The sequence below is a fragment of the Trachymyrmex septentrionalis genome, unplaced genomic scaffold (genome assembly GCF_001594115.1).
Source record: "Trachymyrmex septentrionalis isolate Tsep2-gDNA-1 unplaced genomic scaffold, Tsep1.0 scaffold80, whole genome shotgun sequence".
Taxonomy (NCBI): domain Eukaryota; kingdom Metazoa; phylum Arthropoda; class Insecta; order Hymenoptera; family Formicidae; genus Trachymyrmex; species Trachymyrmex septentrionalis.
In genome coordinates this window covers 707,002-731,832 of record NW_017305988.1, presented here as the reverse complement: position 1 = coordinate 731,832, position 24,831 = coordinate 707,002, and the positions used below count along the sequence as shown (strand labels likewise).

At 34.6% G+C, this 24,831-nt stretch overlaps 1 protein-coding gene across 1 annotated transcript in view; it reads right to left on the bottom strand.

Annotated features, from left to right (window-relative positions):
• LOC108754612 overlaps nt 1-21,384 on the bottom strand; it is a 63,578-nt gene extending 42,194 nt beyond the window's left edge. Inside the window, exon 1 of the mRNA XM_018497047.1 lies at nt 21,339-21,384. Within this exon, the coding sequence (XP_018352549.1) occupies nt 21,339-21,341 (3 nt within the window). The 5' untranslated portion in view covers nt 21,342-21,384. The remainder of the gene's footprint in view (nt 1-21,338) is intronic.
• Between the last annotated feature and the right edge of the window lie 3,447 nt (nt 21,385-24,831).

The window sequence follows — 24,831 nt, the reverse complement described above, 5'->3', positions numbered from 1 at the left end:
AGATCACTTTCGCTTTTGAAATCGGAGATCTAGCGCGGAGATATTGCCTTTTTCACACTTGAAAAAACTTGAAATGCGCTCCTTTAAACTTCTAAAGAAATCTAGTATGCCTTACATAAAGTGTGGTTTCTTTGTTATTGGTTCAAATGACGTGACCATTAGATTTTATGACTTTCAATATAGTAGACTTAAACCGTTTATATTATTGTATAATTTTATACAATATGTATAAATACATATTATATCTGAAATCCATAGACATGCACAAAAATACATTAGCATGTATTCATGTTCATGTGCAATGTATAACAGATCACCATAAAAAAAAAAATGCAAGTACTTCCATAAAAACTCTTTCTTTTTTCCATATTAAAATTGAATCAGTGAAATTAGTAATCATCTGGAATTCTTCCTATTTTTTAATTTAATTTAAATCTAAAAAACTTAAAGCCTGATAAATTGCACTTGTATCATTTCTGTATCTGATACCTCATAAAATGAAAAGATAATAGCTAAATTTAAAAAAAGGAAAACAGATCTGCGCCATACAATTTTTCGATTCGATTCAGGATGTTTGTAATCTAAAAGTCATAGACTTTTAGAAACTCTAATATAGGAATCTCGCGCAACCGATAACATATACATCTTCCTTTGAACTTTCGTTCCGCACAAGTCCCATCCTTCGCGCCATCATCGAAATGAACAGCCAACGCCTCGTCTCCGCTTTCTTCTCTTTTTTTCATCCTCGGCGAACAGAACGCTCTCACGCAGAGTTCGAGATCATGAGGGTGTCTGACACTCAAAATAAAATACGAGCTAGTCTGTCTCATGTCACACAAGCCACACCTACGTATTCGTGTATAAAAGGTTTCAAAAAGCGTAGCTGTCTCTTGCAAACAAAGCTTACAAAGAACCGAATTCTCTTGATAGCTTCAATCTTTTGATATTTGACAAGATATTAAAGTGTGCGCTTTGGTAAATTAAGTCATCATTAGTATCACTAAAAATGTATAATCATTGATCTATGCGACTTAAAAAAAAATTAAAAAAAAATGTTTGGAGTATATGTATACATCTATTATGCAACGGTACATATGTATTTAGTAATATTAAATATAGCAATATTATAGCATTCTAGGTTGATTTTACGGTTCATAAATGATATTAACGTATCACAGGAGCAATAATATGATTGCAGTATATTGCTCCTTATCATATAAAAATTTAAGCACTTTTCCTTTATCGCAAATCCCTGCCATTATTTTATCATGTCGATTAATATAATATTCCTTTATATAAGTAACTCCAAATCTAATCATTTTTAATTTTATTTTCGCAAAATAAGAGATATCATATATTTTATTGTATAAAAGAAGTAATGTGCATCGTCTATTCTAAGATATTATTAGAATTTTGAAAAACACGACAGAATAAAACATCTAATATAGCAGCACGCGGCATAGCAGGTTGTTAGGAAGTAGAGAGCACTGAGGAAGAAAAAGAGCAGCATGTGTGCGAGGAAAGGGAGAAGCAGAAATACAGGAGAGCAGATTCGACAGTTTACTTGCGCTGGGAAACAACGAATCGATCCTCAGAGTCAGCTAAAGCCCCGGATTCGCTCATCTCTCTCTCTCTTTTTCTCTCTCTCTCTCTCTCTCTCTCCTCCCCTCCTTTTTTTTCTCATCCTTCTAAGTTATATTACATGTTCTTCTTATGCCTCATATAAATACAGTAAAATAATTGGAAATTAATACTCATTAGATATTATTTTCACCTTATAATTAAAATGTATCTGTATTAGCTAAATTTTGTTTCTGATTTATAAACTGTACAAAGTATACTGCAAATTACGAATTATTTTATGCGAAAAGACATCAATTATTTGTCGAATTTATCGAGTGTAATAAGTCGTATACAATTTTAATTAAGTGGTAATTAGTAATTTAAAGTTTCACATGTTTTCCTGTTACGACGTAACACGAGAATATGAACTACAGGTCACATAAATTCCCCCGCATTATTACTATCCGATGTTAAAAAAATAACAGAGAGTCAAAACGTTAAGACATTAAAATGAATATTAACCAACATCCAGAGTTGTTATATTTAGCATAACACACTTCTTTATGATCTATTAAACACCATATCAAATACGTCATGTTAGGCTGCAATGACAGGTTCTTTTTTAGACTTATGCTAAAATATCTATGCAATTATTGTTCATTAATTTGACGCGTTCGTAGGAATTTTATACTCATAGGAATTTGTACGAGATTATCTATCACGAATATTTTTAATAATTCATTACTGAAACTTGGAAAGACTCTCGTAGAGCAAAATCTCGTAAAGTAAAATGAAAATAAAAGGCAACATAACAATGTATATGATATACATAACGTGATTTGCACTGATAACTGATACGATGCGGTTAAAGAGAGAATATAAGACGTATTACGATTAATAAACCAAATGTATGTTCGAGGATTTAGCATTTTAAGAGACGCTCTGAAAGAATATAGTATGTCAGCGTTCAATTAAGCTGATTTAAGACATAATGTTGGGACTTCACACACATTTATCACGTAACTGAATGAGCATTAACTGCATCGCCGGATATCAACGAACCCCGTGAACCAACGTGTTTAATACTCCTATTTCTGTTTAACTTCTCAATTAACATAACCGTGCAACTTCATTATTGCCGTTACACGCCGTTTGGCTACGAATGTCCGCGGTGAATGGAAAACATCAACCATGTACACGAGCCTTTTGTTTTTTAAGGTCCACCTGTCACTCGCAGCCATCATAATGAACACGTGACAGCACTCTACCTAATTTCGGAATCAGTTTTCGTGTCTACGCCGCTTGTTTCATTTTTACTGATTAAAACCTATGTGTTCCTCTCTTTCTCTTTTGCATGTGTTAACTTAAGATATGCCAGACGATAACAATTAGAAGAAACATGTCTAAAACTCATTTAAAAGTTGCAGTTGTGTAGAATATGCCAAATGCGTTCTAACGAACATCTAACAATAGAACAACAAAAATGATAAAATAAATGAAAGTAAAAAAATATAAGCACATTGTCTTTTTTTACGTGAAATAAATTCTATAAATATGTTTTCTCTAAGATACTGCAGACAGAATATATATAATCATCACTATTTCAAAAAAACTTATTTCTTCAAAGCAACATTTTTTGTCACAACACATATAACACGGTGTTTTTATGAAAACGCAATTCTTTTGAAACTTACAAAAGAATTGCGGTTGTCACGTTGCCGGAAATGGTCACGAATATTGTGTAAACTCGACAAAATGGAAATCTGAAGTAAAAGGATAAGATTTAGGTGAAGGCTACTAATCTTTATCAAGGTTGTACTTTCAGAAAACTTTTCTACACTTTGAGTCAACGAGAAATCTTGACAAAAAATGGACTTGCCACAAAATGCGAAGATGGCAATTATTAGTAAAATGAAAAACAGCAAGATATTTCTTATAATCAAATGGAAATAATGTTAAATTTCGCAAAAATATACACAGAATAAAAATACATTAATAAAAACAAAGTTATTTTTTTATTATATAGAGTATTAAAAAAAACCATTCAGCATTTATACGGAAGATAGTACACCCTATAACAGCACAACACTTGGAGAAAGTGTCGAGCTGATAATTTATTGCAATTCCAGCGATATTTCTTATTAATATTATAAGCAGAGATCTATACTCCACAACTATCTTTAAACAAAGTTCCAGCTGCAATTTTTTCAACTTTGGTTTTTTAGTAGATATAAATATGTAGAACTCTTTTTTTATTTTTATAAGAAACTATAAAATTAGGAAAAAAATTAGACTGTTATTATTTCTTTCATATGAATAGAATGTCGTGATTTCATGGATACCCAAAAATGGGATCTGTAAGGTTAGCACAACATTCTATTACTATGAAAAAAATAATGACAATTCTAGTAGCACACTCTCTTTTCTAATAATTCTACAGTTCCTTATAAGAATAAAAAAGAGTTCCCCATTTTTTATACTAAAAAACCAAAATATATATAATAGCATGTCAATTAACTTCCCGAACCTATAATTATTTCCCTCTAAAGTACAAGAAAGAGATGAATATTTCTACCTTTAATTACAAATCCCGTTAGTACTACTCGGATTCTGCCATATATAATATATAAGTTGAAAATAAAATTTTAACAATTACCAATTTTGATACACATTAAATATCTCACACACGGTTGAGCTTTCGACTTATGCACATTATGGCTTTTTTTATTTAATGTGTTCTATCTATAACCTTATAAATGCTGAATGGTTTATTTTGTATGGTCTGTATAATAAAATTCGACCTTAGCTTGGTTTTATAAATTCTTCTGCTAGTTACTTTAAATAAAATTCGAAAAATAGTTAGCAATCAATTATGCTGAATAATATCGTACGTGGATATTTACAATGTACTGAATTTTAGTATCAAATATATTATTTTTATTATACTTCGCTAACAATATGTACATTGGTATCGCTATTAGATCTTGAGTTGTATAATTTATAGTGTATGTCTAATATAGTTTTTTAAAATTTAAATAAACTTTACTGGTTTTTTTATTGTTTCTCACAAGAGACATTCTATATGTATACGTCGACATATATTTCAACAGAAATTTTATATAATCATCTTATGAAATTTCAAATTCCTTCAAAAATATATCAATCAATATATTAAGTGTTTTACTAACATAATAATAAAACAGTAATTCAGCGGTATTCTATAATCATAGTCTTGCTAAAATTATTTAAGTTAGAAATGTGTAAATACATTATATTATACTTTTCAAATATTTCCACAAAAGAGATTCAGAAGGTTTAAAATAAGAAATCAAAAAGATCACGAACTCCCACGTGTTTTATCCACTTTCCTGCCATAATACGTCAAGTTTAATTATTTGTTTGCCTGACAATAAATCTAATGACAAATATTTACATGCATTAAAAGTAATGCAATAAGATAATCCCTGATTTCATATCCTGTATGATAAATAAGATATGACTAATATAGTGTATGATATATAATATAAATAAGTTACACATTATCAAATTAGAAAACTGTTGTTTACTATTAAATAGATGATAAATATTTTGTTAAAAAATACTAATCCCATGAGAATCGTGCGACGATATTATTTTGAAACAACAATTGCCGATGATCAACAATCATTCCTTTCGTTCATTTTACCTTATTTCACGCGGGAGAAAACGTATCGAACTACGCGAACGTGAGCAGTTAAATAGAGTTACGATAACCAAACCATTAACTTCTGTTATGGAGCATCATACGCCGCAAAATGACGATATCTGAATTTTGCGCAAGCGCCGCACCCAAACCAAGCAAATTCGGGAAATGAAACATATAATATGTCGATCGCGCGCACACAAAGGAATACATATGGACAGTTCATATTCTAAATTTATGACAGCACAGCTTGATTTAAGCGCGATAATGAAACTGGGTAGAACAATTTTGCGTAGATATTCTACATGGTTATTATCGCTCGCGAGAATGTTCTTATGTGAACGGCAGCAACTAGCATATTGAAAATTTGTCGAGATACATATAAATCGCTAATAAATCACATGAGTCTTAACTGAACGAGCTCGAATGTTAAACAAAGAACATAGTTAGGTAATATTGTAAATAAATAGTATAGGGACACCGTCACACAAGGTGCGTACGGAAAGTAAAACACAAATACTCGTTGATTGTGCAATCGAAGACTTTGCGAGAATGATAATTTCACAAGACTGTGTCCTTATCGCTGTTCCACTTCGATTAAATTATCAGGCCAGCCAGTTGATAATCTATGTGAATGGCAACATAATCGAAAAGCGCTAATACTAAACTCTGTTAGTAATAAAAATACAATTTAGGTCAAAATTGAATGGCTTCAATTTTGAATCAGATTTTTCGATATCTACACAGCTTTTTTATTGTTATAAATAAATACGCATGTTATTAGTCTTGGGTAATAGTTGAAAAATTTTAGCCAGTGTTGCGTGAAACAGCGATAGACGATTAAGGAATCCATGAAATGTCCTCAGCATCACCTATTTGTCTCGCGGACTTACCTTCAGATTACTCAGAGATTCGCGGATCGTCGTACCAGGCTACGCAGGCAGAACTTCGCAGTCGCAATGTGAACGAGGATAAAATCAGCACGCGAAAATACGTGACGGTATGAACGCGACGAGAAACAAAGGGGAGACACCGAAGTAAATGGAAACTCGACCGCGATGACTTCGCGGCTACGACCGTCGGTGGATATGGACCAAGCGGCCGGCCATGAGTAAACGCATTCTCAACCCTCGAAACGAATCGAAATGGGGTGCGGGCATTCCGGCCGCGGTTCCGGATACCCGTGGATCCTGCGTCGGCGTCGTTGCACCCCTGCGCGGACGTCTCGGCGCAAATTCATCCCTTCTATCTGGGGGGAGGGGGGGAGGTCGACGCAATAGATATCTCACCCTCGCGTATGTCCCCTCCGTAACCCCCTTCCTTTCTCTCCCTTTCGTGATAGTACTCAGTATTTCCAATGCTGCCGCCATTAGATCCGCGACCACTGCTAGATATAGTCATCGGCATATGTGGCCTTCGCATGTGACACAAGTCTTCGAAATAGTATATTCTTGAATTCTTATGTTTATATTACCTGCATAAATATCTGAATTGTTACAGATAATAGCTGCAATCTTAATTACAATTACCTTACGTTTTCAACGTATAACACTGATATTTTCTAGCGAATGTTTTTCAAGTCAACCTTCTCGTATTTTTGTAATGCATGACATTGTAATCATACATATGTATCGTATGTCATTTGCGTGTAAAATAAATATAGTCTGAAAGGCGAAAGAGGGAGAGAAAGTTTTCTATAATTATCTTTATTTTAACGAACAGTACTACTCGTCTACACCGATATATGAAAATGAAAGCATTGTTTTTATTTACGATTATCTGCAATTATAGTAACAAATGCTGTTATCTAATATTCATGACCAAATATAATTATCAAATATAATTGTCGTTATATTTCAAAATAGAAATAAAATTAAACAGTCACGCTTCAAAAATTTCAACAACAATACTTACAAATTTTGTGTAATTTATACTCTTAAAAAAAAATTAAAAAATTGTATTGGAAATATATATATGCGATAAAGATTTTTTTCGCTTTTAATCGAGCGAATTCCTGTAACTTATTCTCGAAATGTAACAACTCCGTCTTCCTTTGCGCAATAATGTCAGACTGTTTTTAACCGAACAAAATATTGGACATTTTAGTTCCACGTTCCTGATAGTATTCTAGCGCCATGGCTCTTTCACAGTTAACCAAATATGGTGTAGAAGAACAAGCCAATGGGAAGACGCGTGCGATTTTCTTTCCATCGCAACGATAAAGTATACATCGACACTTGTACCCTAACTACATAGAATGGTATATAAAATATAAACGTGACGCGTAATTTTCTTGTAACTAAATGAAAATAAATTCACGACCGCCTAATGGTATTCCCTTCGACAGGCTTTGACTTGAGCCTCCGTGGGATTTTATGAAGGCAAATTACAGAGCTCGATGGCCGCCTCCTGCCAACGCCAACACTCTCGGTGTTCCAGAGCCTTGGTAACTTTTTCAATTTCACGGCCAGTCACCCCCTGCCTTCGAGTCCTTTATTCTTGCTCTATTCACCTTAATTCTAACTGCTACTGTATAAGACTAATCCCTTATTGATAATACATAAATATTCAATGCGTCTCTCAAATATGTTGCATAAAAAATATATATATATATGACACAGCTTTATTTTACGAATGACGAGAAAGCTTTTAATTAGAAAAAATTATTAACCACTAATGTAACTCTTAACAGAATATTATTGGCAACAAGATAAACAAAACTCGGATGGGATCGATAAAACAATCGTTTAGTTACAAACATTATTATGTATACAATAGTGGTTAAAATTATGAAAAAAATGTATAAAATAATTATTTTCTTTACAACTACCGGCATATCTCTCCGTTTTACAATTTCCCATTCTCGCAATCCTATCATACTCGCATTTTAGAACATATCGTTCCTTTTCTTTCCGTCGTCTCTTCCCAACCACTTCGTTATTCCCGTGATATTATCATCAGACCCGCACGACCCTCCGTAATTTCCGGGCGTACACTCATCCCTACGTTTATCCCCGCGATATCAGCGAGTTTAATTAGCGACCTATGGGGGCGAAATGGCGAAGTAATGTCCCTATTGACAAAAAGCTGCGCAAAGGGGAAATGTTGGAACGTTTGACTTTCGGTATCAACAAAAAATTGAGTTCACATATAATAATCATCTGACTAATAATAATTTCAATTAAAAAAGTAAAATAAAATACTATAAAATAATATACTATTACTTTTTTTTATATTTTATACGATTATGACGAATAATAATTAACGATTTTGTTCATCCATATTTTTATTCCGTAAAAAATCGCATAACCAACCAACCGGAAATAATTTCCACCGAGTGTAAGATCATCCCAAAAAGTTCTTCAACAATTGTGCTCTGATATTATATACACAAGCTTAGACGTTCTCTCATTTATTAATATTGCAACGATCGATATCACCCTTAAAGTATCCATAAATTTCCCGCCGGTGCACACGCACACGTTCTTCGGTTCACGGTGAACTACCAACGGCGATGCAGCATCGCGAGGTCGTTGTGATGGTAGGCGGAGGCTGGCTGAGCTGGGTCGATGTTATACTCGCTTCGGTGCTCTTGGCTGACACCACCATGACCGTGGAACAGTGGAAACGAATACCCGGGTAGGGGAAATGTAAGGGCGAGAGCCTGGACCTAGCTGGATAAGGCTACGCGGAGTTAAGGGAGAAATCGAAGAAAGGAGAGGAACGAGAGAACGAGGAAGAAGAGAGCGGTGGGAGAGCGAGAGACAAAGAGAAAGAGAGAACGAGGAGAAGGGAGGCGGAAAAGGGAGATGGAAACGTTCCAGAGAGATGGGACACGAGGGATTTATGCCGTTGGCTGTCGTCGGAGGGTGGATTGCGAGCCACGCAGCATAAATAACGACACGACAGCCTCCACCACTATCGAGGTTGTGTGAACGTACTATGTAACTCTGTACTCATCGTATCCGCGTCATTCGAACTTAACAATCCGGGGAAAATGGATCCGCGCTGATAAATCAATCTAATCAAACGGGACACACGAGATATCACTTTACGGGAAAGTTATTTCCGAAGCAAAAAGATGCCGTTAAATCGCAAGAAATTCAAGAAATTTGATACGGTTTTATAATATAGTAAGAATGCGAACAATAATTAGTTCGAGTTCCTCTCTTGAAGATGACAGACAGATATGTCGGGTAACACGCCGCTCGATAATTTTCCTATGCGCACGGGCTGTATTCACAATATTCCCTCTTCACATCTTGTTTAAGATCTCATAAACGGGCGCTTACTACGGGTTCTAACTGCTTCAACTGAACTAAGAGTGACATCAGTATGCGACGACGATGTGTCTGAAAAATAACTCTTCGACTGCGCATAACGTTAATCCGACTTTTCTCGTTCAAGCGCATGTAAGATGCGACGGTCCTATAATGAAAGAATGTTATTTATGCATCAAGAATCTCATGATTCTTTTGAACGCCACAATATAAAATCTGATTTCGATCGCTCACAGATGGACAGACAATCGTAAATCGAATAAACAACATTAATTCTGATCCTTTTTTGTTCATATTGAATCTTTACAGAATATATTCTTATATTATTTTTTCACTTCTATCTATATCATAATTTATTGCATTCATTAGCTAGTCTTATTATCAGTTTGATAAAAATTTGATTTTATAGAACTCATTAATTTCTCATGCATTTTTCTATATTCTTGTCTCATCATTTCTATTCTTCTCTAAAGAAGAACCTGATCTCTTCGTGAATCCAGTCCGCCTTCGGATGGTTTCATGTCAGACTGGCTTAATTCATGGCCATCTTATCTCCATGAGATGCCAGTATCTCCTTATCCCAACGGCAGAAAAGAAAAGACTCGAAAAAGGTGCGATTCAACTCAATGACTTGTCTCATAAAGTAACATTAATTGAAAATTTTATATATTCGTTGCAGTCGAATTTAAATCCAGGCAAAAAAATGCAACAGAACAATACGAATCTTTATATAGGTACCTAAAGAGATTGAATAAAATAAAATCAAGTTTTTGTTGAAATAATATATCACAAAAATGTAAATGTTCTAAATAATTAAACTATTATTACAAGTCACTAATTTAAAATTATATCAAAATTTAATTCTACGAGAATATTTTTTAATTGCAAACTGAGAGAAGCTGACATCATTGTTACATTATTACAAATGATATTTGGCCGGGAACGTTTGCTTTTCTTACGCAAAATTGTTCATGGATAAAAGACAGAGGAATGGAAGACTAAAGACAGTCTTTCATGAATAAAGGATGAGACAAAATCCCATGTAGTCATGTTAGACTGGGGACTGGTGAACGGCAGATCCAGTCTTGGTAGCTTCGGTGTGCGCAGCCAAGCTTACAGCGTCATTAAAATAAAATAAAGCCTCCCTCTGCCTCCACATTCCACCCTATTCCACTCGTACCACTGCTATCGGCCGCCGCCGCCTTCGTCTTTCACTTTCATCTTCTCTTATCCAGAGCTTTTTTTCTTCTTCCTACTTATTTTTCTCTCCCTTTCCGTTTCTTTCTTACCGGCGCTTCTCACTCTCTCTCTCTCTCTCTTTCGCTTTCTTTGTTTTCCTCCCTTTCTTTTTCTCGCACAGAGGCATATTTTCTCTCCTGCTTTACCTTCCACCTGCCTCCTGCCATCAGCATTTTCAGAATGTTGCCAACGTAGACAGCCAAGGCGTAAACGTGAAATCATTGCTGAGTATACGAGCAGAAGAGCCGTCTATATGTGCCTTTTGAGAGGATCCGCAATGTTCGTACAGATCACGACGCTTATAATAACACTTAACCGCCGACAGTGAATGGCTGCAAGTTGCAATTTCTCTTCTTTGTATCTCTTCTTCCCTTTTCAACTGTTCGCGGTTATCGGGGCGGTTTCTCGGCACGTTCGATTTTTTAAAATATTTTACTACTTCAAGATAGACGCCTTTGTTCTTTGATTTATGTATATAGCTGTTGATATCGCGATTTAGTAACAAATATGTTAAAAATAAATTTGCACGTTTCACTCTGTATACAAAACAATTTAATGAGCGTATCGTTACGGAAGGCATTGTAATGTGTGTAACATATAATAGTTATTGCGAGATATACGTACTGTTACCTGAAAGAGATTACAGTACATTTAAATATTTACTCTCTACAAACATATAACGCAGCCATAAAAGTCCCACCAAGTACTTCGCGATATATCGCGTCAATCTTTTCCTCTTCCAAATTATAGGCTATACATTAATTAATCTATCGATATAAACTACACTACATTATGTTTTGTAGCCAGTGACAATCGGGTGACTACGTCTTTTACAATTCATTAAATTAAGAATTAAACTACATCCTTAGCCATTTCAACATTTTATATCATTTTCATTTTCATGATTTAGTATTTATTCTGTATTTCGTTCTATGTACAAGCGATAATTATTCACATCACGATTTATTAGTTATTAGTTATATAGTTTGTGGATTATTGAAAGAAAATTTTAATTTAAGTTTGGATCGAAAATACGTTCGTATCAACACTAGCGAATGGAAATGCGTGACAGATTTTTGATTGAAAATGAAATCATAGAATTAATCGAAGAGGAAAGTAAAGACAAAATCACATTTGCTCTTCGAGGACCCAGTTCATCCCAAGCTAACGGAATGATTCTATTAGCGATACCATTAACGACTCGTGTTTATTATGCTTGACGCTCGCTTTTATAGTTATAAGTGTTATAACTTGAAGTGTGCCCCTCTCTTCGTCCTTCTTTTACTAGTTTGCTCGCGTGAACAAGGGTGACTGACTCCAATTAGGTTTGATATAGATGTATCTGACAATATTTGTGTCCTAACAAAAAAGAAAAAATAACGTTATCGTCCTACAAATAGTTTACCTCGTACAACGTAAATACAAGTGTATTTATTTTCATATCGCTTCGTCCTATGTAAAAGTCTACATTCTAAACTTTGACTATAACTTATTTTCTTTTTGTATTATTAATTTTGAAAATATAGTCGTCCACATTTGTACGCAAATAAAATCTTCTATAGAGCGATAATGCGAGAAAGACACGGTTTACTTTAATTATATCCATAAAGGGGTGGGACTCGTGTGCTTAAGGGCGGTGACAAATTCGAGTGAAGAAGATGGTACAGGAAATAGAAGGGAGAGAAGGATGATGACTGTGCGTTTGGAAGAGGGAAGATTAGATGGAAGGTCCAGGGAGAGTCCGGATATTAACAACGCGCACTCTGATACGCGGGACGCATGAATTCTATGAGAGTACTGAAACGTAGTTTATATGTATATATAATACTAGCATTCTCAATAATCCGCTCCCCTTTCATTTCCATTTTCTGTTCATAAATCTTGGTAGGTGAACGTCTACTCGTGCGTAGAACATTGTGTCTACGGCGTTTCTCATACAAAAACTTGGTGTTTATTATAGAAACGATTGTAAATCGCATTTCCTTCTCACTGAACAAATTTCACCTGACAATGTGCCGATCGAGGTTTAATGATTAATGATGTTATTAAAGTATGAGCAATCGACATTTAGTATCTTATTTTTTTCAATTTATAGAATGCACATGATGGATTCTGATTTAATAATGGCAGAATAATGGTTTCAACAAAAAAAAGTTTCTGTCATCCAAAACTGTTAAGCAAGATATACTACATTTCAACAATATTATTTCGACAATAAGCTATTTTTCTTCTCGATTATACAGTTTCCTTATATCTTTGATTCAAAGAAAATTCTTTCGAACAAATTGTAATATGTATATTAAATATAATATTATCTATTATTAATAAGATGTCATGCGCTTTAATTCAAAACTTAAGGAAAAGATATTTTAAGAATGAAAAAAATGCAGCTACACTTTTCTAAAATCCTAAGTAGCACAAAATATAGCTGCCATAAACGAGCGGCATAGGATAAAGTACTACCTTGGCTGCCGGTTATTAATGCCGGGCATTCGAGAACGAATGCACAAGCAATCTGAAGTGAGGAGCTAAGATAACGGTCAACACGCTGTCGCCATCATGCAGCCTTAAACCTCGACTAACTGCATAACGACGAAATATTTCGAAGTCGTATGGAATTCTGTGTATATGTATTTTTTTAAAACCGTACAGATATCATGAATTACTATAATTTTATTTATAACTTATTCAAATACACATATATACAAAACTTTATTAAACTTTTGCTTAAAATATTAAAGAAGAGAAAAAAGAAAATTGAAACAAAATTTCCCACATTCAAAAAATATGTGTAAATGCGTGTAAATATTTTTCGCAACGTTGAATGTAACGTTCCTTTTAATTACGTTTAAAATTAACACACAATAATTCATAATTCATCCTTAGTATTCTTATTGCGGGCACTAGTTGTACCTTCGGTGGTAAAACAAAGATTACAGTGTTGAGTATGTACGGGATTTCAAGGAAATATTCTGGCAATTCTAATCTCCTGAATAATACTGCCATTTGTACTCGGTAACCCTCATCGTAGCCCTTTACAGAGGACTCTCAAAAGTACGAAACGACGACATTGACGAAACTATGGCCGTGATTACGCATTTACATTCCAGACACTCCATGGTCATCAAGTTTACTTCAGAGACCTAACAACATAACGCAACTTTCAAGCTATTGTCTAAACGTCTCTGTATAACTCTGACAAATACGCGTGTGTCACACGATACATTATCCGATAGCAACTTTTTAATCTGAAAATAGAAGACAGCCGTAGAATATTATTAAAACTAGAATCGAGAATAACTCAGATATTTCACTTCCGGAACACCGTTATTTGCCGCAATCATTTTGCCGCGTCTATTTGCCGCGCTGCGACATAATCCGAATAAGCCGCGGGAAAAAAGGATTAGGTGCAGATCCACAGCTGTAACGATCGGAACCATTGCTTTACGGAAGTCGGCCTTCCCGAAGCGCGCTCGTTCGACTGGTCATTTGATGGGCAATAGACACTGGGTGACCATTCGACCGGTCATCCAGCACCGGACAAACGCGTCTGTCTCTTTCCTCTCCCTCCCCCCTCCCTCTCCCCCTCCCCTGTCTCTCTCTCTCTGTCGCGTTAAACGATTATTTTTGTTGACGTCGTAAATCCTTTTAAACGCGGTACTCCGAGTGCCCTGATGTATCCACACGTACCTACGTATCCTCGAGAACTATCGCTTTTCCCCGATATCTCACTTACGCGACAATCGTTCGCGACATCGTGATCACAGCGTAGACGTACGTCAACGTCTTTCGTAAGCGACCTGATTTTTCCTATTGGTTGGCACGTAAGAATAGTCAACATTCTCTCGCTTTGTCTCGTTTTTATGTATAAGTATCGATAGATGAGAAACAATTCGGATTAACTGCTGTGACGACTATTCTACATGACTGATACCTCATCTGACACTATCGCTCAATTCCTATGAAAATTTTACGAAAGCGGCACACACGCAATAATTTCGACTATTAATTCGATATAACTGAATATTTTTAATATAATGTTAGGATAACCTCTATCATTTATATTTAATATTTTTTATTAATTTAAAGTATTTTGTTTGAACAGAATCTGATGACGCGTTAACTTTCAACGTTATGTATTTTGGTATCAAATACGTAATGTTGGATAAAAGCTAATTGCGTATTAAGACGTCATATATGTATGAACCTAAAATCTATAAATAAATTTTATTTCTTTAGATATCTACAATCTCTTGGTTTAAGCTTTTTATAAATTTGCCTTTGAAATAAGATTCGATGATATTATCAACGGTAATAAAGATAGACTATAAGAATATTTTATGTAAGTTCTATGATTTTAAAAAGACGTATTAGCAATTAATCATTCAAATCCAAGTATATCGTATGGTATATATTCATTTTTTCCTCATCCAATATTATCGCAATCGTGACATTAAAATGAAAATAATTTCATTGTTATGTGACACATATTATATAATTAAATGTTGTTTTTCGTAAAAATATTTATTTTGTGAAAGATTATCATTTATTAGATAATCTTTACATAAATCAAAATGCATTAGTAGAAATAATAACTGCAGCGCAATTTTATTAAATTTTAATGTACACACTTTATGTAATTCAATTTTATTGTACTTGCACTATATTACGCTAGGCAACAGCCTTGATTGGTCGTATGTAATCAAGCCTATGACTTGGATATACTCAGAATAATCATTATCTTCTACATGTCAGTAATATTAATGCACTAATGAAAGCCATAAATGAACTAATCATGAAACTTAATTACTTGGCTACATCAGGGACGATAGTAAAATCTTTTTTTCGATTCTTAATTGATTGGTTGGACGATCGGAATCAATCAAAATTCAAATTAACTTATATATATATTAATTGACTTTTTGTTTAAAAGTTCTTTTAAAGCATTGACTCAGACATTTTAAAATAACTCGGAAGCCTTTGCAGAAATCATAAAAGCTTGGGAAACAAGTTGAAAAAAAGAAGTAAAATAGACCCCAAAAGTAGTAAAATAGACGTCCCCAAAGCATTCCTACTAACCTTAATTACTTTATTGACAGAGATTACATTTTAGGTGACCGACATAAAACTGCTTTTTTTTTACTTGGCCTTTTTGGCATTAGAACCTCTTGGTTAGACCTGACTTCCGTGTTTTCCTTTCTGCAAAGTGTTTTCAGATTTTCTCAGCGGTCAAAATAGTTTCACTGACTTTCGAAACGGGTATCACAAAAGGATGTGGTCAAGAAACTGTATCGGAACGAATTCTTTCAGTAAATTGGATACGATTTAAATTATATTCATACGAAATTCAAAGGAATCTGTTTAGCATTCTTACAGATATATATATATATATATATATATATATATATGTATATTACGTATTATTTAAATTAAATTATCTCGCAATTCTGATCATTATACAAATCGCTATTATTATCATGCATTTTAGTTTTTTAATTAACCAAACCAAACCTAATTTTCCCAGTGTATTCCGTCGTAGATTTCGAAAAAAGGTTACAGATAGTAATTCGATTAGCATCACGCGCCGCGCAAAATAAGATTCATTGTAGTCCCTCGTAAGGATTCAAACATTTAACGTTGGCTACATACTATGACTTTACAGCGGCCGACGTAACAGCCGCTATATATTTACACGCATATTTACGACTGTCCACTCTACTCCGTGCTAGCACGCTTCGAAACACGAGCCAACGTGGCGCACTGTTAGGCAGAGTTTAGCCGCCGCATCCTGAAAGCCCCGCAGCGCTCACCGAAAAACAAATAAATCAATGAAAAAAAATACTTTTTCAGAAATAAAATCAATATATAAGATATCTCTAATTGGCAGCAATTATTTTCAATAGGAAGACATTTCTAAATATATTTTCCACAAACTGTTAGTGTAACAAACTTGCAATTAATTTTTATTAAAGTATTAAGCTTATTGAAAAAATTATATGTCAATAATAATAATTTTATTTCGACGTACTAATGAATTATTTGTAAAAAATGTAAATATATCAAATAAGGATATATTTTGATAGGGACCCGAATTGAAGGGATACGAAACGTATATTTTATTCGTTTTGTTACATTCACACGCGAAAATAAAGAAATTTTCGGTGTATCCGAACAGCTGATGAAAGTTCTGATGGGCTTTTTTACATTTTTTACTGATATATTCTTTCGAGCTTCATTTTATATTTTTGTTGAATTATTTGTATTAATAAATAATCGTTATAATCGTATAAATTTTCAACAATTTATGTATATTTGTTGTTAAATTAACATGTATGTATATTTAAACATGCTTGAAACGTTATATAGTTTTGTTTATTCGAGTAATCGTTTCTCAATATAAGATCCGCGTTTGAAGAACATTTATTCTTGAAAAAGAGAGGAAGAGAAACATAGCTAAAGTCTAGCACAAATTCTATGTAACAAAATAATTTCTATGGTTTGCCACTCCTACTGTAGTATTATAAGATACTTATAAAAGGAAAAGATTCCAGTCAGCTCACCATTTCAGTCGCCATCACAAAAAGCTCGAAACTAGTTTCCACCAAGAGCACAAATCATTCTAGTCCACCGTGACTCTGGTTTTAATGGCCGAGCAGAGAGCAGGACTCGCTCGACAAAATATAAAAGCGTTAAACATTCCACGGTTGGTTTAAAAATTCCATAAAAAAAAATTATTATAGATATGCAGATTAATGGGATAAAATGTTCCTGTGATATAGGACATTTAAAATGCAGTATCGATTTCTACTAATCTTGATTTAATATATTCTCGCTACTTTGCTCTATAATCAAAAAGGTCATCCTTTTACAAAGATGTCAAATTCTTATCTTATTACTGAACAAAGTGTTGAAATACGAGGAAACTGATGATTATAAAAAATTCTTGCATGCGCGCGAGAATGAAGCTCGGAGTCGTTATTCATGGTGAAAATGTCACTTAATTTGAAATTTGCCACGTTTCACGGCTTATTATAATTATGACTAAGGTGCTCAGCCGTAACTACGTCTTGCTTACTCTCCTTACTTATTTTTCTCTCATTGCAAGAAATGTTCACTTATACCATCTTTCTCTATCTCATTTTATATCAGTACTGTTTTTCAAATATTGCAACGCGTACAAAAAAAAATAATGTCGCCGAAAATTAGACATTAAGCTGTTCGATTTTTTTCCCTCTGCTATTTTTTCCCTACCGTCAAAGATATATGAGGTACAATCTACGATTCGAAACGTCCATGAGCGCGAAGCAAAATGATTTCTCAAAGTATCGTGTGAACATAGCCGATTTACGTGCAGCTATCATCCAAGGCGTCTCCATCTTTGACTCATGAATCGGTTCGAATGAGTTTAAGTTGCAACTTGCTGCAGATACTAATCGCTCTTGGAATTTCCAGACGACACAATCGATATCGAAGAGGAAAGGAGAGTAAAGTGGAGACGGATTGGTGGAACGCGTAGGAAGAGAGAATGGCGGTAACTGTCGAATCGAGCCGTGCAGAGAAGGTACTGACGAAGAGAGCAGGCGGAAGACTGCGTGGAAGAAAGAGGGAGGCGGGCAAGGAAAGTCTTAAAAAGCAGCTTGGGAATAAAACTAAAAAAAAAAAAAGGGGCAAGAGCACAGGCGGCAGTAAAACGGCGAGTAAACGGCCGCTGAGGAGATTCCGCGAGCGGATAATTGTGTAAGTGGACCCCTCACGTTGCGTTGCTTCGATATAGGTACGAAGACAGCTCCAACCAGTTTTGATATCCTGCTTGCGATGGATTGGCAACAACGCAAAAAAAAAAAAAAATAAGCAATATTTCCAGGAATAATCTCAATGGCCGTCTTCTTAAAATGCGTAAAAAATGTGTTAAACTGTTCAATATTAATATTTTCGTTCGCTCGAAACAATTTAATTTATTTCTCACAATTACTTCAAAATACTTATTTACTATGTAATTTTTCTTTCTCTCTCTTTCTCTACCAACGACGCGTAACGAAAACGTAGAGCAATTATTTCGAAAAGCAATTAAAAAAAAATTTCCCCCACTCCACATTCAAGTTCTCGAGTTAATCGAGATTGTCAAGACGAATGAATTAGGAATAACAAAAATGTACGAACATTCGTAACGTTAAGAAAACTGTAACCGGTCTGGTCACGAACTCGTGATGAACGAAAACCAATTCATCCATCTCCTGATTAAAGATATAAATCATGCACCGATCGGCAGGAACTCGCTTCTCGATAGCGAACCTCGAAGTACATACCTCGCGTCGGCGCGCATGATTAATAGTCCCACTTGCTCAGCAGGATCAAAGATCTGATGTCGATCCAAGATGGTGAACTACCTAGCAACTCTAATGCTCGTACGCGCGCGCGTTACCCGTATATCGAATATACCGTGCAGCACGCGGCGACGGTAGCATTTATGGGCATCACCGGCGTGAATATTTATGCGGCGACCATTATCGTCTACATAATAGCAGGTATAGCAAATGCGGATAAGCGAACCTCAGACTTGCAATACGACGAGTCTCGAGTCGGCGAGCCGCGTCTTGGAACCAGATGAAACAACGCAGGACCGTAGCAAGGCCAACGGTACACACGCGACGAATTTCGATCACATCTATCATACGTATACGATTGACGTCTAACGCAATTCTAAATGTATTAAATTTTAATTAATTCAACTCACTGATGCAGTAAATACGATTCCACTTACGATAGATTGACAATTCACTAAATATATGATTTCATCTGATTTCATTTGATGACAAATATATATGATTTCAATGTTTAATAATATCGGGATTGAATCGGGCCATCTTTCCAGACGCTCTTGAAACTGCTACGGCGATCCATCCTCTTTTTTTCCGATTGGAATAACGATTACCGAAAGCCTTAAGGAAATAATTTCTGCTACGCGGCTGGAAACGCCCATGACTGTGGCTGGGCATGGAACATCGGGGAGCGCGACGGTTGGTATCTGTCCCGAAGAGATATGAAACGCCTATGCTGTACACCATAGCCATGCTGAGCCTATAGCTAGGCCGGTGCACGGTATAAGGCCAAGATCCTAAATCACATTTGACTCCCGTAATGGGATTGCCGAGAAAGCCTAAACCCCAGAGGAATGAAATCTCTCTGATAGTAAATCTACCTCTTTCATGGAGCTCTCCCGTGCCACCATCTTTTTCCAGACGCCGAAATGCCTCCCACGGTTGCGGCGGCATCCATTTTTGAACACTCATTCCACGCACTCGGAATGTGAAACATGCCACCACATTGGAGATTAGGGTCCGGCAGGCTGCACTAAGACCAGTTCTGACGTGAAAATTAAGCCGCGCAATGCGTCCATAAGTTTATATATATATATATATATATATGCCGGTACGTTCAACAACAATCCTCCTCGTAAATCAGGAACTTTTTTCGCTGGTAATCGTAATTTCTTCGATCATAATCTGATCTTTAAATCGAACATTCATCATATTTGCGAAACATTTGTTAATGTATTATTGACCAAAATCGCGCTATCTTTCAGCTATCTTTGCGATCACATTGAGTTGTGCGAAAGAGCAATCAACATTGTGCAAGTACCACTTGAGATATACGACGAATAACAATTTCGGAGAAAGTGCCAATTTCAAACAACGTATTCTAAAGAAGTTTTATTTACGCGCGCACAAAGTTTCCATTAAATGGAAGAATATCGATATAAACTAATACTTTGATATGTTATCATGTAGATTGCAAAAATTAATTCTTTATCGGTATGAAAAAGTAAAAATAAAAAAATACGCCGAATGGAAAGAAAGGATATTATACATCAGAACACGTTCTCTCGGAAAACGCCATTTAAAGTCCGTTTCATTTTTAACACACGAACTACGCATGTCTTACAAGTTCTATTTAAAAAAAAAAAAAAGAAACTTCCAGTCTTAGAAATACTTTTTTTCCCGGCACCTTGTAAAATCGTAGAAAAACGCGAAGTGAAATCGGGGTGGAATGTAGGCTAGCCGGTCACTATTTCGACGAGCGAATATAAGCAGCGAAGAATCTTGAAAAAATACAACCGAACAATTCGAGAGAGCTGGTAGACTCAACGAAGGGAAATAAACCGGTCGAGAGAGTGCGAATATGTTTCTGTCTTCGACGTCTCTTGAAAATCGTCAAAATCGTTTCGAGAGCAATAAAGACAATTGTTATTGTTCAGAACTGACCAGACCATGTTTTCGCCGATTTAGTTCGTCTACCTTCCGACGTCCTTTTCTACTCCATCATTGCCCCAGTCGCTATCTTCATTTTTCCTTCGTATTTTATTCTTCCTCACAGCCATGCTAGCGTCGTCGCTTCGTGAGAAATTTATTAAAGCCTACGTAATCTATTTTTAGATTCTCGGGGTATAAACGAGAAGGATACGTTTCGTGTGTGCTCGTCACAGAAACAAGACGTGATTATTTTATTCTAAAGATACCGAGATAGAGATACCGATGTAGAAAGCAATTTTTAGATTTTAGTTAAATGCCACTCACCATCGGATTGATTTTGGAAGAAAGAAGTTACGACGGTGCTCCAAACGCGGTAAGGAAGAGGAGATCTACTTCCCGAGCTCGCGCAAGTTCGTGAGGCCTGTGGCGTCTCGTTTCACGTGTTAATAAATAGCCGCGTTATTACCGGCAAGCTAATTCCTCAGTCACTCTCTTCATTTAACGAAGCCAATTATGACAGGCATAAATGTAAGCACTTAATAGTTGTGTACACAAACGCACGCGCGCGAAACGCGGCGCCGTGACTCCGCTGTCGGGTCGGTTCTCTCGCTGATCTAATATCGCAATAAGCGCACAAACATAACTGTAGCACACCATCCTAACATTTGTAAAAGCAATTCTCGCTCGATTACCTGCAAATTTTCCTCCGATATGGGGAACACGCGTAACGAGAGTACGATACATGCTAAAACAGGTATTATCTCTAAGCCGATTAATATTCAATCAACCGTTCAAAGAATTCACCGTCTTGTATATCCCTTTCTCTCCTTTTTAAACGCATTACAGAAATGTTTCAACGTTAAAAAAAAAAAAAAAATTAAAAACGTCGCACTACGCACATCGATCCGTTTTATGTATCATTCATTCGGCGCTCCCAAACGCGACTGAAATGCCGCGAGCGGTTCACAGTTAAGCAAGTGCTCGGCTTAATTGCCGCCATGATACTTTTATTGTGCATTAATTCTGTGATTGTCGTTACGAAATCAATTTGCCACGATACTTGAGGCGCCGTAAAGTTATTTAACGTGTATTATAAAAACAGCGTGCTTATGTGTTTCTCCCACTTCGACATTTTCGTCCCTGCTCTTCGCTTCTACGCGGCCTATATAACTATGTTGTCTCGTAAAGATTTACACATGACAACTCGTTCTGATTTGCCAGCAGGTTTCAATGCATTTTACCGACTTTGAGTAGTGTAATATGGAGATTGATTACAAACAAACATATCAGACGTGTTATCAAAGTAAGAATATCATCTGTACTTGAGCGCCTTAACGGATTTTATTCAATCGTGATAGGTGTGATGAATAAAAATATTTCATGCTGTTCTGCATCTTTAAATTTCAAACTATATGATAAGTTTATAACTATTCGATTTCATGACATTAAAACAAAAAGAATTTAACAAGATTCTTAAGAAGACTTTTAAGAAAACTTCTTCTTATAATTTAACGTAGTACTACTAAACAATATAATACTTGACAGGATGACATTAAGTGTACAATAACTTTCTAAAATTGATAGATTATGTAATGACGCGAAAAAACATGACTAATTCTTGTTTTCCTTCGTAATTCTTTAATCTTTGCACTATTCTTAAAAAAAAAACCTATACGACAAAGCTTAGTGTACTTTTTTGCTTTCATTTGAGATACAAAGAAAGCAAAAAAGTACGCTAAGAATCCCATTTAGTGGAATCAATTAATTTCTTGCTTTAGATATAGACAAAAACAAATCCTTGGTTAATGCAATAAAATAATTACAAAAGATAAATAATAAAAAGCAATAAAATAATTTAGTTGAACCAAACATTTAGTTATTGTAACATCTTACTTGTTTTTGATAAACATTGATATCTGATAGAGATGTTTATCAGAAACAAAGTAAAATGTTACAATAACCAAAAATGCTTTGCTTTAACTAAATTATTTTATTGCATGCATCCAGAATTTGCTTGCTCATATCCAACAACAAGAAATTAATTGATTCAATTAAATGAGTTTCTCAGTGTAGTCAGTAATACTTTTATGTATTTAAATTTTGTATATCTGTAATGAACATCATCCAGATTTTTACTGCATTCTTTACTGTTTTAGATTTTAAATAATTCGAATATCCGAGTACGTGACAATAATCTCTCTGCTTTTCTTAATAAATAAAAAGTTGCATATTAGAATTTTTCTAATTTGACAATACTAGTGTCAGAATGACTTTTTTCTCTCTTTTATTTAGATTTTTTGTTAAGAATATTATTAAATTATCTTAGACTTGCTTTTAATTCTTATTTCTGTCCCAGTAAAGTAATATTTTCTACTAGAAATGATAATATTGTAAGATGATAAGACCAGATATCAAGCTTGAAGCTTGATAAATTATTGCTCCGTTAATAAGTTCTCTAACACTCCGAATTAGAAGTACTTATTATCTATTAATACCTTAAATCTGCCATGTGTTTAGTATATTCATTCAGAAATTTCTGTAGAAGATAACGCGAGCTATAATAACTTTATAATCGTGAAAACAAAACACTTTTAACACATCACTGTTATACTTTTGTCCCCAATTTATTTTGACGAACACTTGCGGATTGTAATGAACCAATACTAAAATCACTAGGTTTTATTTTCTTTGTATTCTACGAAAGAATATATAAATGTAATGTAGTTAGATGTGCTGCTCAAGAGAAACTGATCGCTCGTTTCGGTTACTGGAAGCAGTAGAGTCCTTCGAGATCCGACGGCCGTCGCCAAAGACGACTCGTTCGTTGTTTACTCAACTGATTATCATGGTGTAACGAATAAATACGCGGTGCATCTTTCAAAGTTATGCCGTCGTCTTTCGTAGCCGAAACCTGCGATGCCGTTTTCTCAGAGGACTCGAAATAAAGTGTCAATTCAGAAACTTGTCGCGACGGGAAAAAGTCAGGGTGAAAACACGATATGCACGCGGAACGTTTCCGTTATATACTGATTAGACTCTCAGTTTATATCTCATCAACACATAAACAATGATGTAATGTGCAATTTTCTATGGATTCTTATGTAATTATTTATGTATTGTATTTTATAAGCGGTTTGTCTAAATACGATATATATTATCTAAGCAGTATTATTTAACTAGGCAGATAAAAATTTGCCAATGAATGAATAATAAAATAAACATATTAAAAGTAAAATAAAAATGAATTTGAAAATTATTACAACGGTTAAGTGCTGTTAAATCAATTACATGAAATGTGAAAATGATTAATACAAAATTAGAAATTATAAATGCGTTTAATAATGCATTTAAATATAATATATTAATAAAAACAATAATAGTGCCAACTATCAAACACGATATTTCTGTTTAATTTAATTCACCAAATAATAATTATTATTATTACTACAAAAGCAAATAAGTATTATTATTACTACAAAAAATTGTAAAATAATTAGAATGAGCTTCAACGGTTGTTGCGTAACTAATATAGTAAATAAATAATATATTGATTAGGCAATAAGATATAATTCGCAAACAATTGAAATGTACTTAATAACGAAGTTAACTGCACAACAACTTATCAAAGCAAATTGCAATTACCTCATTAATAAATACATTTCAATTATTTGCAAATTATATTTTATCACTATATATTATTTACACACTACAATCGTAGAAATTCTCATAGGCATTTTACTTTTAATTCTTGGAGCCATAGAACTATTTTTATTTTAAAAAATTATAATTATTTATTTACAGCATATTATATCTAATA